The 17892-nt window shown below is 57.2% G+C and overlaps 1 protein-coding gene across 1 annotated transcript in view; it reads left to right on the top strand.

The window, feature by feature from the left end:
• Tnxb (tenascin XB) overlaps nucleotides 1-17892 on the top strand; it is a 47709-nt gene that overhangs the window by 14978 nt on the left and 14839 nt on the right. Inside the window, exons 8-17 of the mRNA XM_051153566.1 lie at nucleotides 115-408; nucleotides 3235-3561; nucleotides 3951-4277; nucleotides 4745-5041; nucleotides 7372-7686; nucleotides 8724-9011; nucleotides 9116-9424; nucleotides 10270-10590; nucleotides 10688-11023; nucleotides 11407-11741. Of these exons, the coding sequence (XP_051009523.1) occupies nucleotides 115-408; nucleotides 3235-3561; nucleotides 3951-4277; nucleotides 4745-5041; nucleotides 7372-7686; nucleotides 8724-9011; nucleotides 9116-9424; nucleotides 10270-10590; nucleotides 10688-11023; nucleotides 11407-11741 (3149 nt within the window). The remainder of the gene's footprint in view (nucleotides 1-114; nucleotides 409-3234; nucleotides 3562-3950; nucleotides 4278-4744; nucleotides 5042-7371; nucleotides 7687-8723; nucleotides 9012-9115; nucleotides 9425-10269; nucleotides 10591-10687; nucleotides 11024-11406; nucleotides 11742-17892) is intronic.

The following is a 17892-nucleotide window of genomic DNA, read 5'->3' as shown; positions in this document are numbered from 1 at the left end:
TCATACTCTGGCTGTGCCCCACTTCCCAGGGCTTTAGCACTCAGTAACAGAGTGATGAACCCCAGGTCCAAATCTGAACCCCGATCCCAGGCTGCTGATTCTTTGCACTTACAGCCCCAGAGAGCACCGAGGAGGAGTCTTTCGACCAGCCCCTCCTTGGGGAACTGACAGTGACCGGTGTGACCCCAGACTCCCTGCGTCTGTCTTGGACGGTGGCCCAGGGTCCCTTCGACTCCTTTGTGATCCAATACAAGGATGCACAGGGGCAGCCCCAGACGGTGCCCGTCACTGGGGACGAGAATGAGGTCACTGTCCCCAGCCTGGAGTCCAACAGGAAGTATAAAATGAACCTGTATGGGCTTTATGGCAGACGGCGTGTGGGGCCCGCATCTGTAGTGGCCAAAACGGGTGAGTCAGAATCCCGCACTGCTTCACTGCTGGCCCTGCCCAGCCCACCTACCCTTCCTGTACTCCACTCTGTGGAGCCCTTGTTCCGACCCAGCTGCTCCTTGGTCCCCACCTCCCAGGACTCCTCGCCTAGGCTCCAGCTCCTCAGACCAAACTTGTGTTCCCCATTCTAAACAGCTGGAGCCTCTTCGTCCCCTCCCCAGATGTTCTCTCCTCCAGCCACATTTTACTGCGGACTCCTTCAGGGAGCCATTCAGTTCCTGGCTGTCACTGCTGGGTTTCTGCAGGCGCAGGGGACCAGGTACCATGGTGGCCCAGTCACTTCACACACAGAAAGCCCCCACTCCCCTGCTCCTAGTCAGGCCTGCCCCAGGCCTCTCTCTCCTCCATGTGCCCAGTCCCTGTCACCCAGCTCTGTTGCCTTCCCTGGTGGTATACTGCTACAGGACAGGGACTTTGGAGGCAACTGGCTGGCTCTCACCAGTGGCTTCATAACTCACTGCCTTGGGAACTTTGGCCCGCCACTTAACCCCGTGTTCTCACCTTCCCTTCTGCCAAGTGGGAATTTTTTGGTTTTTTTAAAACAGAGTTTCTCTGTGTAGTTCTGGCTGTCCTAGAACTCGCTCTGTAGAGATCTGCCTGCCTCTGCCTCCTGAGTGCTGGGATTAAAGGTGTGTGCCACCACTGCCCGGCATCCAAGAAGGGGTTTGATGGTGATGCCCCCATGGCATACTTAATACACGCAAGCAGGTGACACGCCTGGACTCACAGCACCTCGAATGTTGAGGCAGGACTGCCGAGTCCTAAGACAGCCTGTGCTGCGCAGTGAGACCTTGCCTAAGATTCAATCAGTACATAGGAATACCGGCTGACACCCACTCAGAGCACCCAGGCACAAACCCCATGCTGAACTGGAGCCGTCTCTGCCTCCCCAGCATCCTCTCCCTGCTGCCACCTCCCCACCTAACGCCATTGTCAGTTTGCCTCTTGTCTGTTCCTTCTCCAGCCACCTCCTATTCTCCATGGAGTCCCAGGACCTCAGTCCTAGGTACCACAGTCTCCATCCATGCAGCCCCAGGGCCTCAGTCCTAGGTACCACAGTCCCTCCATCCATGGAGCCCCAGGGTCTCAGTCCTAGGTACCACAGTCCCTCCATCCATGCAGCCCCAGGGCCTCAGTCCTAGGTACCACAGTCTCTCCATCCATGCAGCCCCAGGGCCTCAGTCCTAGGTACCACAGTCTCTCCCTCCATGCAGCCCCAGGGCCTCAGTCCTAGGTACCACAGTCCCTCCATCCATGCAGCCCCAGGACCTCAGTCCTAGGTACCACAGTCTCCATCCATGGAGCCCCAGGGTCTCAGTCCTAGGTACCACAGTCTCTCCATTCATGCAGCCCCAGGGCCTCAGTCCTAGGTACCACAGTCTCTCCATCCATGCAGCCCCAGGGCCTCAGTCCTAGGTACCACAGTCCCTCCATCCATGCAGCCCCAGGGCCTCAGTCCTAGGTACCACAGTCCCTCCATCCATGCAGCCCCAGGACCTCAGTCCTAGGTACCACAGTCCCTCCATCCATGCAGCCCCAGGGCCTCAGTCCTAGGTACCACAGTCTCTCCATCCATGCAGCCCCAGGACCTCAGTCCTAGGTACCACAGTCTCTCCATCCATGCAGCCCCAGGGCCTCAGTCCTAGGTACCACAGTCTCTCCATCCATGCAGCCCCAGGGCCTCAGTCCTAGGTACCACAGTCCCTCCATCCATGCAGCCCCAGGGTCTCAGTCCTAGGTACCACAGTCTCTCCATCCATGCAGCCCCAGGGCCTCAGTCCTAGGTACCACAGTCTCTCCATCCATGCAGCCCCAGGGCCTCAGTCCTAGGTACCACAGTCCCTCCATCCATGCAGCCCCAGGGCCTCAGTCCTAGGTACCACAGTCTCTCCATCCATGCAGCCCCAGGACCTCAGTCCTAGGTACCACAGTCCCTCCATCCATGCAGCCCCAGGGCCTCAGTCCTAGGTACCACAGTCTCTCCATGGAACCCTGCAGAGACCCCCTGCAGGGGAGAGCAGGTGGGGCCTCGGGAGCTGTCCCTGGCCCACCTGCCTGCGGGTGCCGTCTCAGCAATGCATTCCTTAGAGATTGTAGAGTTTCCTGTAGGGAGGGGGCAGGCTACCAAGAGGGCCTCAGCAAGAGTGCGGTTTATTTATTTGTTATTTTATCATTTATTTACTCTTCTCAGAAGTTATATCCCGGCTACAGTTTCCCCTCCTTCTGCTTCTCTCAGCTCTACGCCCCCACACATATCACCACTCCCCGAGATCCTCTCCTCCTCCTGTTCCCTTCAGCAGAGAGCAGGCCTCCCAGAGATGCCCACCAAGCACAGTGTAACAAGTGACAGTAAGACCAGGCACAAACCCTCACATCACGACTGAACAAGGCAACACAGTAGGAGGAAAAGGTTCTGAAGAGCAGGCGAAAGAGAGAGACCAGCACCCCTACCATTAAGAGTCCCACAAGAACACCAACCTGACAGCCATAACATACACGCAGAGAACCTAAAGCAGACCCACGCGAGCTCCGTGATCGGCACGTCAGTCCCTGTGAGCCCCCGTGGGCCCTGCTAAGTTGACTCTGTGGGCTGTTTTCTCATGGTGGTTCCATCCTGTCTGGCAGCAGGAGCACAGCTGATGGTGTTCCAGGGACTGGACGTGGAATGCCAAGGCCACAGGAGCCCCAACCCTCAATGGAGGAACACACGTTCTGATGTGCTCTGGTACCGCCATTGATTTGCCAGTCAGTGTTGATACCTGAGATCCTGGTCTCTTCTCTCAGCCCCACCAGACAACACTGTGGACCAGCCCCCCAGTCCCACAGAGCCCAGCACCGAAGCCCCTGAGAAGCCACGCCTGGGCGAGCTGACCGTGACAGGCGCCACCCCAGACTCCCTGAGCCTCTCCTGGACCGTCCCCGAGGGACAGTTTGACCACTTCCTGATCCAGTACAGGAACGGGGATGGGCAGCCCAAGGTGGTGCGGGTGCCAGGGCACGAGGACCAGGTCACCATCCCCGGGCTGGAGCCAGACCACAAGTACAAGATGAACCTGTATGGCATCCACAGAGGCCAGCGTGTGGGCCCTGTGTCTGTCATTGGGGTGACAGGTGAGAGGACTGTGGGAGCACAGGGTGGGACCCACTAGAAGTGACCATCAGCTCTGAGCAGGGATCAGTGGCTGGGACTGGCTAATACCTGAGTCGTTCTGAGGCTGAGTCTATGGCCTGTGTGCCTTTCCCTGGAGCTGGGCTATCTCCCCCTGCAGGGTGTGGGGACATCACAACCTTTGCTGTGCTGGCATTGTCCAGGTCCCCTCAGCTGGGACACAGGAACTTGGGCATCTTGACCAGCTGTCACATGACCAGGGCCACTGGTCCTCAGGGGGCCTCTCTGAACTGAGCTCAGGACCCCTCTGGTAGCCACAGCTTCTCCTTCCTTCTTCACAAGAGCCAGGGACACCTGCTGGGACCTGCTCACCTCCCTGTCTCCTCCCCAGCTGCAGAGGAAGAGACAGAGCCCAGCCCCACAGAGCCCAGCACAGAGGCCCCAGAGCCCCCTGAGGAGCCGCTCCTGGGAGAGCTGACAGTGACAGGATCCTCCCCAGACTCCCTGAGCCTCTCCTGGACGGTCCCCCAGGGAGACTTTGACTCCTTCACTGTGCAGTACAAGGGCAGCAGTGGGCGGCCCCAGGTGGTGCGTGTCGGGGGCCAGGAGAGAGAGGCCACAGTGAGAGAGCTGGAGCCTGGGCGCAAGTACAAGATGCACCTGTATGGGCTGCGTGAGGGGCAGCGCGTGGGCCCCGTGTCCACTGTGGGCGTGACCGGTGAGTGGGAGCTGGGATCTGTTCCTGTTTCCCCTTGCTGCTGAGTCCCATGCCCCGTGGCCAGGGCTCTTCGCTGCTGAGCAGTTAAGGTGGCTTGCTTGCTGGGGGAGGGCTAGACAGAGCAGGTCACCAAGACTAGGGCCTCCCCAGCTTTTTGATGAAGCTCTTCTGGGAAAGCCCACCCTGACAGCTGGGGAGGACTTGGTGAAGCCTTGTATGCATGCGTGTTGTTGCTGTTGTATTTGAAATGTGTGTGTCATGGCGCATGGACTGAGGTCAGAGGACGTCTCTGTGGGTCTCTCCTTACACTTTCACGTGGGCTCTCAGGCTCGCTTCAAACTGCTTTACCTGCTGAGCTGTCCTACTGGCGCTAGATTCACCAGATCACTGGTGTGTCAGGTGTCGATGATTGGTGCAGCTTTGCATGCAGCACCCCCACTCTTCTAGCAGAACCATTTCTACCTCAGACTCACGACCAGAAGAGAAGACCGTGCCAGCCATCGAGCCCCGCCTGGAGGAGTTGACAGTGACTGGTGTGACCCCCAACTCTGTGAGCCTCTCATGGGTGGTTCCTGAAGGACAGTTTGACTCCTTCGTGGTCCAGTACAAGGACAAGCGTGGGCAGCCCCAGGAGGTGCCCGTGGCCGCGGACCAGCGTCAGGCCACCATCCTTTACTTGGATCCCGCAAGAAAATACAAGCTGAACTTCTACGGACTACATGGCCGACGACGTGTGGGCCCCCTCTCTGTGGAAGCTGTGACAGGTGAGGGAGGGAGCCAGGTTGTCTGCATCCCTTGTTATCCACAGCTCTTCCCAAAGACCCTTGCCCCAGCCTTGCCTCTCAGCTTCTGTGTTAGTGACCCTTCAGGCCTTGCTCCAGACTCACAGATGTCCAAGTTCCCAAACTTTTGGCTTCTCCCCAAGGCTGGAGCCTTCCTGCCCTCAGTGACATCCTCCTCTGCACTCCAACCCTGGCTCCGCCGGCCAAGTGGCCTCCATTCCTCTTCCCTCGCCTCCCTCTCCCTCCTCTCTTTGACTGTGCACAGCTGCTTCTCTTTCCTTCCCTTCTCTTTCCAGCCCGGCTGTGACTTGGGCATAGCTGTCCTCCTCCATCAAGGCTAAGCAGCTCCCCCGTCCCTGGAACCCCTCTGAGGTCCTGGGCCTGTCCAGGTCACAGTTCCTTCTGGTCCAGCCCTACTTCACCCCTCAGGGAAGCCACCCCTCCCTGAGCGTCTGTCCCCCCTCCCTAGTCCTTTCACTCCTCCTGTGCCCAGGCATCTGCTGGAACCCCTTTCCTCCTCCCTCAGAATGCTGCTGCTCTAAAATCTAGAAACAGAGTCTGTATGGTCATGAAGGACACTGCTAGCTCTGACACAGTCAGCTTCCTGACTTGAGGTTTCACGTGCAGCTGTACAGAACACATGCACACAAAGACTTTGTTTAGAGTGTGTGTACCTGTGCGTGTGCATATGTGCTTGTGTGTGGGTGCTCGCATGTCACAGCATGGCTGAGGGTGTGTGTATCTGTGCGTGTACATATGTGCATGTGTGTGGGTGCTCGAGTCAGTTTCCCACCTGCACATGGATCCTGGGGACTGAAGTCAGGCTGTCGTGTTCAGCGTCCACTGAGCCACTTCTCCAGACCCAGAAAAGGGGTCTTTAAAATGTTCCTTCTCAGGATCAGGAGATAGCTCAGTTGGTCATGGTACAAACCTGAGGGCCTGAGTTCAGATACTCAGAGCCCAGGGAAGGTGCTGGGCACACTGGGGAGTGAGTTCAGATGCTCAGAGCCCAGGGAAGGTGCTGGGCACGCTGGCGAGTGAGGTCAGATGCTCAGAGCCCAGGGAAGGTGCTGGGCACGCTGGGGAGTGAGTTCAGATGCTCAGAGCCCAGGGAAGGTGCTGGGCACGCTGGGGAGTGAGTTCAGATGCTCAGAGCCCAGGGAAGGTGCTGGGCACGCTGGGGAGTGAGTTCAGATGCTCAGAGCCCAGGGAAGGTGCTGGGCACGCTGGGGAGTGAGGTCAGATGCTCAGAGCCCAGGGAAGGTGCTGGGCACGCTGGGGAGTGAGTTCAGATGCTCAGAGCCCAGGGAAGGTGCTGGGCACGCTGGGGAGTGAGTTCAGATGCTCAGAGCCCAGGGAAGCTGCTGGGCAGCTGGGGATGCTTGTAATCACAGCACTTGGAGGCAGAGATGAGGAAATCGTGAGGCTCACTGGCCAGCCAGCCTCGCCTAAGCAGTAGCCTCCAGAGCATAGTGAGGAGCTGTGTCTCAGGGGGGAAAAAATGAGGCAGACACCAACAGAGGAAGAACACCAAAGGCCTCTACGTAGACACACAGATGTGCACGCTCACCTGCAGGCACATAAGCAGACACACATGCACACACATGCACACACATGAACACACATATTTATCTTTACTGAATGGACACAGACCTTTTACTTGTCATAAAACATATAGTTTTCAACTATTTGCATAGCATTTACCTTATATCAGACATGGTAACTTATTCGGAGATGATTTAAAGTTCTCAGGATATAGCCAGGCGGTGCTGACGCATGCCTGTAATCCCAGCGCTCGGGAGGCAGAGGCAGGCAGATCACTGTGAGTTCAAGGCCAGCCTGGTCTACAAAGGGAGTCCAGGACAGCCAGGACTACAAGAGAAACCCTGTCTGGAAAAACCAAACTAACCAAGTCCTCAGGCTGTGCAGAGACCTGTCATCCTACATGAGGGCTGGGAGCACCCTCGGGTTTAGGGTCCTTGGTATCATTTAATGAATGCAGAGAGGCCAGTGTGTCACTATCAAAACGTTTACTCTCTGATTTATGGCTTGGCAGTACCCGTCAGCTCATATATAGTACAAACGGTGCTTTGATGCGTCTGAGCAACTGTAAGGCCACGTGAAAGCGTTCTTCTCTCTATTGGTGAGAGTCGAGAGTGCTGCTGATACCGACCGTGCTGGCCATGGAAGACCAGGCTGGTACAGGCTATTGAACATAAAGAAGAGACACTTCCTCACTTCAGTGTTAGCCCCAAGACAGGTGGGGCCAGGTCTCCCTGCCAGGGGCTCAGGCGTGATCTGTCTTACCCTAGACCCCCTGCCAGCAGCACCAGCTCCAGCCACTGAGGCCTCCAAGCTGCCCCTGGAGCCACGCTTGGGGGACTTGGCAGTGGCAGATGTGACCCCAGACTCCGTGGGCCTCTCGTGGACTGTCCCCGAGGGTGAATTCGACTCCTTCACGGTCCAGTACAAGGACAGGGACGGCCAGCCCCAGGTGGTGCCCGTGGCCGCAGACCGACGGGAGGTCACCATCCCAGGCCTGGAGCCCTCCCGCAAGTACAAGTTCCTGCTCTTTGGGGTCCAAGATGGGAAACGTCACAGCCAGGTCTCTGTAGAGGCGAAGACAGGTGAGGACTGCGTTAGGTCCAGCTCAACCCCCGAGGCCCCAGCCTTCCCTGAAGTGTTTAAGTCCCTGCGGGCATCTTTCTGTTTGTCTGCTCTAGTCCAGAGCAGTGAGAGACCCAGCAGCAGCAGCGGGTTCTCACATTCCTCTCATCCCTTCCTTTGTTCTGCATGCTGGGCCTTCACGGGGAGAGGGATGGGGTGCCCTGGGGCCTCCAGGGAGCCCCCTCTGCCACCGCAGAGCAGGTGGCACAGTCACAGCTTGTGGGTCCTGCCCACCTCTCCAGCTCTCATCCTGGCTCCCTGTCCCTCTGCCCCAACATCCACTTCTAGTGGAGGCTCGCCTCCCTCTCCTGACTTCTTGGAGCCTGGGAAAATGAGAACCAGAGAACCTCTTCGCGGCAGCTGGGCCCTTTCTTGGGGTTTGGTCCAGGCCTCCTCTGCCCCTTGAGGCTGCCCGCTGCCAGAAGTTTCTCGCAATAACAATTCCGTCAGGAAGGCATCGGGCCAGCGCCTTCCCAAGTTGGATGGCTCCTTTGGCAGTCATGGGATCCCTCCTCTGTTTGAATTTTCTTGTGTGTTACTCCCAAGTCCCCACAGCATGTAACGGCGCAGTGAGCCCCATGCCTCTTCCAAGTCCTGTGGAGTCCATGCTCTGAGTTAGATGAGGAGGGAGCAGGAGGCTGGGGCACACTTAACCCCAATGGCATCCTACCTCCCCCGCTTGCCTGTACCCCCTGCAAAGAGCCTCGACCCCCTAGGAATTCCTCAGGGAGCAGTCAGGTCATGTAGCTGGGGCTTCTGGGTAGAAAACTAGATAGAGACAATGGTGACAGTAAATTGTGCCCTGTGGAATGGGACATCTCTGAAGGCGGGAAGGAGCCTTGCGCGTGAGAAGGAGAGAATGAGGAGAGAAAGTGACTCAGGACAGACCTGTCCCCACAGGGTCAAGTGGAGGAGTCTCTGGCAAGATGGGGATGGGGGAACAAATGGGAGGGTATTTTTAGAAAAAAATAAACGCAAGAACCTCTCTCTGTGTCAGCCGCCCGAGATGACGCCAGCCCAGGGGCCCCTCCCCGCCTTGGGGAGCTGTGGGTAACGGATCCCACCACAGACTCTCTGCGCCTGACCTGGACAGTCCCCGAGGGCCACTTTGACTCTTTTATGGTCCAGTTCAAGGACAAGGGTGGGTCGCAGGTGGTGCCAGTGCAGGGCCAGGAGCACACGGCCACCATCACAGGCCTGGATGCAGGCCGAAGGTACAGATTCCTCCTCTACGGGCTTCTGGGAAAGAAGCGCTTCGGCCCCCTCTCCACAGAGGGCACCACAGGTGAGGAGGCTGCCAGCCTGGGCAACAACCCCTCCTCTCCCTGGCCTGCCTTCCATGGTCACAGCCAGGGCCAGCTGAGCTCTGTCTTGTCTGTGTCTTCTCAGAGCCCATGAATACTGCGGAGCTCACTAGAAAAAAGGACCCCCCGAAACCTCGACTGGGGGAGGAACTGCAGGTGACTGGTGTGACCCAGGACTCTGTGGACCTCTCCTGGACGGTGTCCGAGGGCCATTTTGACTCCTTTGTGGTCCAGTACAAAGACAGGGACGGCCAGTCCCAGGTGGTGCCCGTGGAAGGCTACCGCAGAGAGGTCAGAGTCTCTGGCCTAGACCCAGCCCGCAGGTACAAGCTGCTACTGTACGGCCTTCGAGACAGCAAGCGTGTGGGTCCCCTTTCTGTCATTGCTGTGACTGGTGAGTGTGACAGCCACCTGACAGGTCCACTTCTTTTGTGGGAGGGGACCAGCTTTCCTGAGGCCAAAGGGCTTTGGCAAATGTGGACATCATGAAACAGTCATCACAGGGAGGCACAAAGCAGTGCACGCGCGCCCCCACCCCCCACCCCGTACCTCTGATCCGTTAGGGGCCTGGCCAGTCAGAGAACAAGAGGCTTAGCTGATGTGGCTGTGTTGGGAAGAGGAGAAGACAGATCCAGTGAACCCTCCTGTATGACTTGGCCTGAGGTTTAGACTTAAGTGGAGCGCCAGAGGTGTAGAGAGAGCTGAGCAGTGCCAAAGCAGGAGGCGGTCCCACCCATGGGCTCCAGTCTCCTGTGTGGTGGGCTGACGAGTTGTCATAGTTGTGTGAAGATTCTTCCCAGGAGACATGCCCCCCCCCCTCTGGCTGGTACCAAGCTTTAGCCCCTCATTCTCCCAGCATGGGATCCCTGCAAAACATAATGTGGGCAGGGCTGGGTCGCTTCAATGATCTGATGCCCACGGGTGGGGCACAAGGTCCTACTAGGTTGGCTCCATTGCTGCCAGGAGGTTACAAGGTCTTCTTTGCACTCAGCTCCCCAGGCCCTGGCAGCCACTGGGATTCTTTCTGTTGGGTGGGGAAGGGAGGAGGTGGTAAGGGGAGCGGGGAGGGGAGCAGCGTCTCTCTGCATCTCATTTTAGAGCCTTGCAAGACACAGCATCTTCTCCTCGGCTTCAAATGCTTTCGCCAACCCTCCTGCCTCTGCCTTCCCCTTTCGCTCCCCTCAACATACAAGTTTAGCAACAGAGCAGCCAGCTTCTCTCCCTGTCTCTCTGCACCAGGCCCCAGAGAAACAACCGAAGCTTGGACAGAGGTCCCCACAACTTCACCTCCTGCAGCCTTGCCCCACCTCGGAGAGCTGAGAGTGGAGGGGGCCACACCTCACAGCCTGCATCTCTCCTGGGTGGTGACTGAGGGAGACTTTAGCTCCTTTGAGGTCCAGTACACTGACAGAGATGGGCAACTCAAAGTGGTCAGTACAGAGGGTGACCAGAGTGACATCACCCTCACGGGCCTGGAACCTGACCGCAGATACCTGGTGACCCTGTACGGTTTCCATGACGGGCATCGCGTGGGTCCTGCTCAAACTGAGGCCCTGACGGGTAAGTGAGGGAAATTAACTTGAACGTTGTTCTGCAGAGCTGCAGAGGTGCGGAGGGCGGCAGAGCCCCATGCTCCTGTTCCTCTCTTCGTGTTCAGAGCCATGGGAGGAGGAGGAGGAGGAGGAGGAGGAAGAGGAGCCCACAGAAACACCCACAATGACTCCTGAGCCCAAGCCACACCTGGGCGAGCTGACCGTGACAGACACCACCCCCGACTCCCTGAGCCTCTCCTGGACCGTCCCCGAGGGACAGTTTGACCACTTCCTGATCCAGTACAGGAACGGGGATGGGCAGCCCAAGGTGGTGCGGGTGCCAGGGCACGAGGACCAGGTCACCATCCCCGGGCTGGAGCCAGACCACAAGTACAAGATGAACCTGTATGGCATCCACAGAGGCCAGCGTGTGGGCCCCGTGTCTGCTGTCGGGGTGACGGGTGAGTGGATGTGTGATCCTCAAGGGTGGACCCACTGGGAGGTGGCCCTTCAGGTGAACTGGGATCGATTGGTCAATAGTGATTGGTGGTCAGTTGCAGACACCTGCTACACTGAGGCTGCAGCCTGGGTGTCCTCCTGTGGCTGGCCTATCTCCTGGGCAAGGGGTTCAGTAAGCCTTTGTTATGCTGGCAGCTGCTCAGGTTGCATCAGGTCACCCCAAAAGCTTAAGCATGTTGGTCAACTGAGCAGGGCCACCAGATTCTAACGGGAACCTCTCTGAGCTGACCTCATGGCCCCTCTGGCAGCCACAGCTTCTCCTTCCTTCTTCACAAGAGCCAGGGACACCTGCTGGGACCTGCTCACCTCCCTGTCTCCTCCCCAGCTGCAGAGGAAGAGACAGAGCCCAGCCCCACAGAGCCCAGCACAGAGGCCCCAGAGCCCCCTGAGGAGCCGCTCCTGGGAGAGCTGACAGTGACAGGATCCTCCCCAGACTCCCTGAGCCTCTCCTGGACGGTCCCCCAGGGAGACTTTGACTCCTTCACTGTGCAGTACAAGGGCAGCAGTGGGCGGCCCCAGGTGGTGCGTGTCGGGGGCCAGGAGAGAGAGGCCACGGTGAGAGAGCTGGAGCCTGGGCGCAAGTACAAGATGCACCTGTATGGGCTGCGTGAGGGGCAGCGCGTGGGCCCCGTGTCCACCGTGGGCGTGACCGGTGAGTGTGTGGGCCTTCTCGGGCAGATAGAGTCCTCACTGTTTCCTACAGCAGAGACTCAGGCCCGCAGCTCCTCAGCCTCTGACTCATCCCTGACCCCAGGTGCCTCAGGTCCAGCAGGATCTGGCCTGGAAGGTACCACATAGGATAAGGGCAGGCCTGGAGGGGGCTGCTGGGTGCTGAGACCTCTGTGGCTGGTTTCAGGCTCTTGGCTTCTCCCCAGAGTCTAGAGAGAACAAATTCCATGAAATATCAGCAACTCCCACCCACAAATAATCGCTTAAGGGTCCAAAGGTTGAGGCTAAAGAGATGCTGAGAGGCTTGTTGCTGTTCCAGAAGACCCAGGTTCAGTTCTCAGCACCTTGTCAACCACCTGAAACTCCAGTTTCGGGGGTCTTACACCCTCTTCTGGCCTCCAAGGGCCACATACGTAGTGGACAGACACACAGGCAGGCAAAAGCACTCACACATAAAATAAAACGAATACATCTAACTTAGAGAGGTCTAAGTGTCAGGAGTATACACAAGAGAGGACACAGTGAAGCCAAGTAGCCCAACCGCTTCAATCCGGTCCTCACCGGCCTCTGGGCATCTGCGTCCTGCCCTCTCATCCCACAAAGGAGAAGTAACGATTCATTTGTATATTGTGTGTATATGAGTGCTCTGTCTTCACATATGTCTCCACACCAGAAGAGAACACTGGATTCCATCATAGATGGCTGTGAGCCACCATGTGGTTGCTGGGAATTTGAACTCAGGACCTCTGGAAGAACAGTCAGTGCTCTTAACCACTGAGGCATTTCTCCAGCCCCTTAACAGCAGTATTTTAACCCAGCTTAGGTTCTGTAAAAGTCACCTGTGCAAGGCATACCATGCACTGCTTACCCCCAGCAGGAACCTCCACGGTCTAATTTAAGCGCTTCCCCCCCCCCCCATTTCTCCAAAAGAAGCCTTGGATCTGGCCAGGTGTGTGGACACACACCTGTAATCCTTGCCCTCAAAAGGCAGAGCAGGGCAGGAGGATCCAGCATTGACTATGTTCTCTTCTGTCGGTTCCACTGAGGATCAACCTGGCCTATATGCATCCCAGTCTAAATAATAATAATGATCATGATAGTAATAATAATAATAATAATAATGCTTAAAGGAAGACAGGCATACAACATGCAAAGGCCCCAAGACATAAGGTGGCCTCAGCTGTCTGAGAGGCCCAAGGAGACTATGGCTTTGGCGGTTACACACGGGAACAGAGATTGACCAGACCTAGACACAGCCTCTTTCTGACCCACATGCAAGAGCATCCGGACTTGGGAACTCCTCGCAGAAACAGCAAAGATTCTGCCTTACATCTTTCCCAGATCCTGCTGGTGAGGAGCCTACCACTGCCCCTTCCCTGAAGCCACGCCTGGGCGAGCTGACCGAGACAGGCGCCACCCCAGACTCCCTGAGCCTCTCCTGGACCGTCCTCGAGGGACAGTTTGACCACTTCCTGATCCAGTACAGGAACGGGGATGGGCAGCCCAAGGTGGTGCGGGTGCCAGGACACGAGGACCAGGTCACCATCCCCGGGCTGGAGCCAGACCACAAGTACAAGATGAACCTGTATGGCATCCACAGAGGCCAGCGTGTGGGCCCCGTGTCTGTCATTGGGGTGACAGGTGAGTGGACACGGTGGAGAACTCAGAGAAACCTCAAGGGGAGGAGACCCTCAGCTCCTTGGTGACACGAGTGGGGATCGGGGGGCCCCGGGCTGGTCAGAGCCATCATTCTGCCATGGTCAAGGCTGTGGTCCACTCTCCTGCTAGAGCTCACCTACTTTCCCAAGCAACAGGCCATTGAGGCCTTTGCTGTGCTGGCACTGTCCGGGTCCCCTCAGCTGGGACACAGGAACTTGGGCATGTTGGCCAGCTGTCACATGACCAGGGCCACTGGTCCTCAGGGGGCCTCTCTGCACTGAGCTCAGGGCCCCTGGTAGCTGCAGTCTCTGCCTCCTTCCTGAAACCCAAGGACACCTGCTGGGACCTGCTCACCTCCCTGTCTCCTCCCCAGCTGCAGAGGAAGAGACAGAGCCCAGCCCCACAGAGCCCAGCACAGAGGCCCCAGAGCCCCCTGAGGAGCCGCTCCTGGGAGAGCTGACAGTGACAGGATCCTCCCCAGACTCCCTGAGCCTCTCCTGGACGGTCCCCCAGGGAGACTTTGACTCCTTCACTGTGCAGTACAAGGGCAGCAGTGGGCGGCCCCAGGTGGTGCGTGTCGGGGGCCAGGAGAGAGAGGCCACAGTGAGAGAGCTGGAGCCTGGGCGCAAGTACAAGATGCACCTGTATGGGCTGCGTGAGGGGCAGCGCGTGGGCCCCGTGTCCACCGTGGGCGTGACCGGTGAGTGGGAGCTGGGGATTTAGGGGTGTGTCTCACTCTGAGGGGCGGTATGTGGTCACTGCTGTTTTCCCAGTCCCACAGGCTAAGATTTGTTTCCCTTTCTACCCCCTTTCTGGGCAGCCTTGGCCTTTGTACACGCGATGGGGGTGGGGCTCTTCCTCATTCGATTGTGATCTGTCCCCAACAAGTGAAACATCACACACAGCACGCCGCCTTCTAGTGTTTCCCCTTTTTATTTTTTTCTTAATTTCAAAGGAGTCTTTGTTATAGCCAAATTCACATTCACACACAGATAAACAACCCAATAGCACACTAGTTAGACGTGAGTACAGGGCGCCGGCAGCGTATCTACCGTAGCAATGTGCTGCAGACTTAGTTGCTCTTGCAGATGACCCCAGCTGTTTTCCAAACACCATGTCAGGCAGCTCACAACTACTTGTAACTACAGCCGCAGGGGGATCTGATGTCTCTGGCCTGACACACACACACACACACACACACACACACACGTAGGCACACACATGTACACACGAGCACGCGTGCACACACACACACACACAGGGACCTTGAGGGATGGTGCTGTGGAGCCTTTGTTGGCTGGTGACCGAGGTAGGAATGGGCACTCGGTGGGGACAAGTGCTCACTGGGGACGTGTTCTTGGCCCCGCCTCCTGGCTGTACCCTTCCTGGAACCCTTCTCTCTCCTTCCTGGCCACCATGATCTCAGCTGTCCCACCACGCCCTCCTCGCCACCACAGTGGGCCAACTTCTCAAAGTGTGGGGCACAGTAACCTCCCCTCCCTTAAAAAAAACATAGAACAAGGCCCACGGAGTGCTGGTGGCAAGCAGTGGGCAGTGGGCGGGGGGGGGGGCAGGCAAAGTGCTGCGGCGCCCACGGCAGTGCACTCTGTGAGACAGAATGCAGCGTTCTGTGCATTGCTGGGTTGGCCTTTTTTTCTTTTTCTTTTTCTTTTTTTTTTTTCTTTTCTGTTTCAGTCTGTTCTGCATTGAGTGAATATTCCAACATGGCAAGCATTTCTTTTTCCCCTCCACGCATTCCTTTTATAATCACAGAAAAACAGAAAAATGCAGTGTCTCTTCCTTCGCACCCCATCTGTCTTCCCTGTCACCCTGGCAACGCAGAGCTCATTTCTAATTATGAGAAGATTAAATTTGCCAGTCCCTAGGCAGCAAGGGAACAAATCACACATGCCCTCGGGTCCCGGGTGTTATACATAGCCTGCTTCCCAGGGCTCCTCAAGAGCAGAGCAGAGGTGGACAGCCCAGCCATCCTCAGGAAGGAGGTGTGGGGCGGGTCAGGCTGTTCAGCCACAGAGCCACAGAGCGGGCAGCTGTGAGTCTCCCACGCCTGGCACCCACGCAGGTGGACGGGTACTTATCTCAGGGTCTCCCAGACTACGGGGTTGTGTGGGATGTGGGGACCGGGGGAGCACTGCAGAGTCTGCGGCCTGTGGTAAACTGCTAATTCTCACCCATGGCTCAGCTTCCGGTCTCTTTACCTCCCGTCGTTCCTCATAATGGCAGATCCCAACACGCAGCAAGTAGAGTGGGCAGTAAGGGACCCATGTCCTCTGCTCCCAATATCCCTGCCCGCCATGTTCCCCCCACCATTACCATCCCTCACTCACTTATTGGCACTATGACTCAATGATTTCTTTCCAAGCCTGTATTCCTGCAGTGTGAGGAACATGGCAGCCATATGCAAAGCTTGAAAGGCAGAAAGCAACCAGGTCTGTCTAGCGTTTGACCAGTGACCACCTTTAGCAAGTGCGTCACTCTCCTGCTCCATGCCTGGCCCCCACACCACCACCAACAGGAAGCCAAGGCGTGAGAGAGCAGCGCGCTTTAAAGCCCTGGGTGCAGGGCGGATGCTATAGTTATTTACGCTCCAAACACACGGTTTGCAGTAACCGTCGTTTTAATGGTTTCTGGTGAAGGGCTGTAAAACCAGTCATCTGTTGTGGGTCTATTGGGTCCTGACACAGTTTGCTGTCATGAATAATCTCATTATGAACTTTTCCACGCTGTAACTTTTTCCTGCTCTTAACAATTTTCTTAGGATAAGTGCCCAGAAATGGGATTATTGGGTCAAAGGAAATGAGAGCTATCTTGGCTCCTGACACACATGGCCTAGCTGCCTTCTGAAGGGGTATAACAAGGCAGTCTGGCTATCAGCCGGAACAGCAGGGCTGGCCCAGTCCTCTCCAGCCTCCAGTGACCACATGGCCACTGTGAGGCCACCTGAGTCCCCAAGGCTTCGGCCTGAGGAGGTTTATCTGCTGGGCGTCCTTGACATCTATCTGGTCCCAGTTCTTCCCTCGGGTCAGAGGGCTCTGAGGAGCAGACCCTGCACAGAGGCTCCAGAAACCCCAGAGGAGCCACTCCTGGAGGATAGGCATGGCGGCCCCATGGTACATGTTGGAGGCCAGGAAAAGTAGTGTGGGAGGACCTGGAGCCCCAACCACAAGTACAGAATGTACCTGTGTGGGCTCCACAGGGCCACTGAGTCACCCTGTGTCCATCGCGGGTACACTCAACCTGCACTTCCCAATGCCTGGGTCACGCCACAGAACAGGCTGGGACACAGGTCCATCCAGAGAGGGCCAGTCTGCACTCCTATCAAGCGCTGGCCTCACTCTGCTGAGAAGCACCTGGCATCTTCAATGATTAAAGTCTTGCTTTGGCTCAGCTTTTGATGGGTCGGCCCTGTTCCCCCAGAACCTGTGTTATGGAGCAGCAAACACATCAAAGCAGACCAGAGGAAAAGATGAAATTCAGTCTCCCCGTGCCCTTCACGAGCACACCCTAAGGAACTTCTACCAGGCCACACCTCTCAAGGGGTCTGCCTCCTCTGGCCCCAGTCTGCCCCTGCCCCCCCCCGGGGACCAACCATGTAACACGCAGGCATCTGAAGGATCCAGGATCCTGACTGGTGTGGCCAGTGCAGAGCTCAGCCTTGACTAGCAAAGGTGCTGGTGCTCCCTGGGAACATGAGGCGCTGTCACTATGGAAACAGTGAAGGGATGCTGGGATGCAGTATCTTACTTAACTGTACCCCTCTCCAGCATATAAAGCTGCAGGTACCAGATCCAGGGACAGACGGACAGGTTCCTGGATGACATCATAGGAAACAGGAGCCTGTGAGAGGGGAGCCTGGGGACACCTCAGCCAGCTCACGGGGACCCTGAGGCCTGAGTCCGGCGGGCATGAGTTTGGGGACAGCTCTAGAAAGAGTGAGTCCAAGCAGGTGCCAAGAGCAGCAGGCCAGAAAATCATGGTCCAGAAGGAACCGGGAGACTTTGTGCAATGGCCTCAGAGGTGTAGGAGTCGGGATGGCCCGGGAAGCCTGGGTTCAGTGCGGAATGCCAGGATCTGGCATCAAAACATGCATGTATGCAAAGCTTGGGCCTCACAGTGAAGCAAGGCAGGCAGGGAGGGAGGGAGGGCTGGGTGCTGAGAGACAGTGGTCCATTCAGGGGTCCCGGGCAGGTGAGTGAGACAGCCAGGAGGGGTTTAGCCAAATTCTGCAACACTCTGAGTCTGATGGCAGCTGAGTAGGGTCGAGTCCATTTTCGAGTGGGAACAAAGACCAGAGCCCAGTGAGGGGGGAGTTGGCAGGGAGAGCCATCTCAGGGAGGCTGGAGGAGTGCCCACAGGGGGCCATGAAGAGGCTGGTGCCAAAGGGAGGCAGAGTAAGTGGTGTTGGCAGAGGACGAAGGGGACTAGGTGGGCCCATAGGAACAGGCATGGAGCAAGCAGGAAG

Source organism: Acomys russatus, chromosome 11, assembly GCF_903995435.1.
Source record: "Acomys russatus chromosome 11, mAcoRus1.1, whole genome shotgun sequence".
Classification (NCBI taxonomy): domain Eukaryota; kingdom Metazoa; phylum Chordata; class Mammalia; order Rodentia; family Muridae; genus Acomys; species Acomys russatus.
This window is presented reverse-complemented; position numbering and strand designations above follow the sequence as displayed.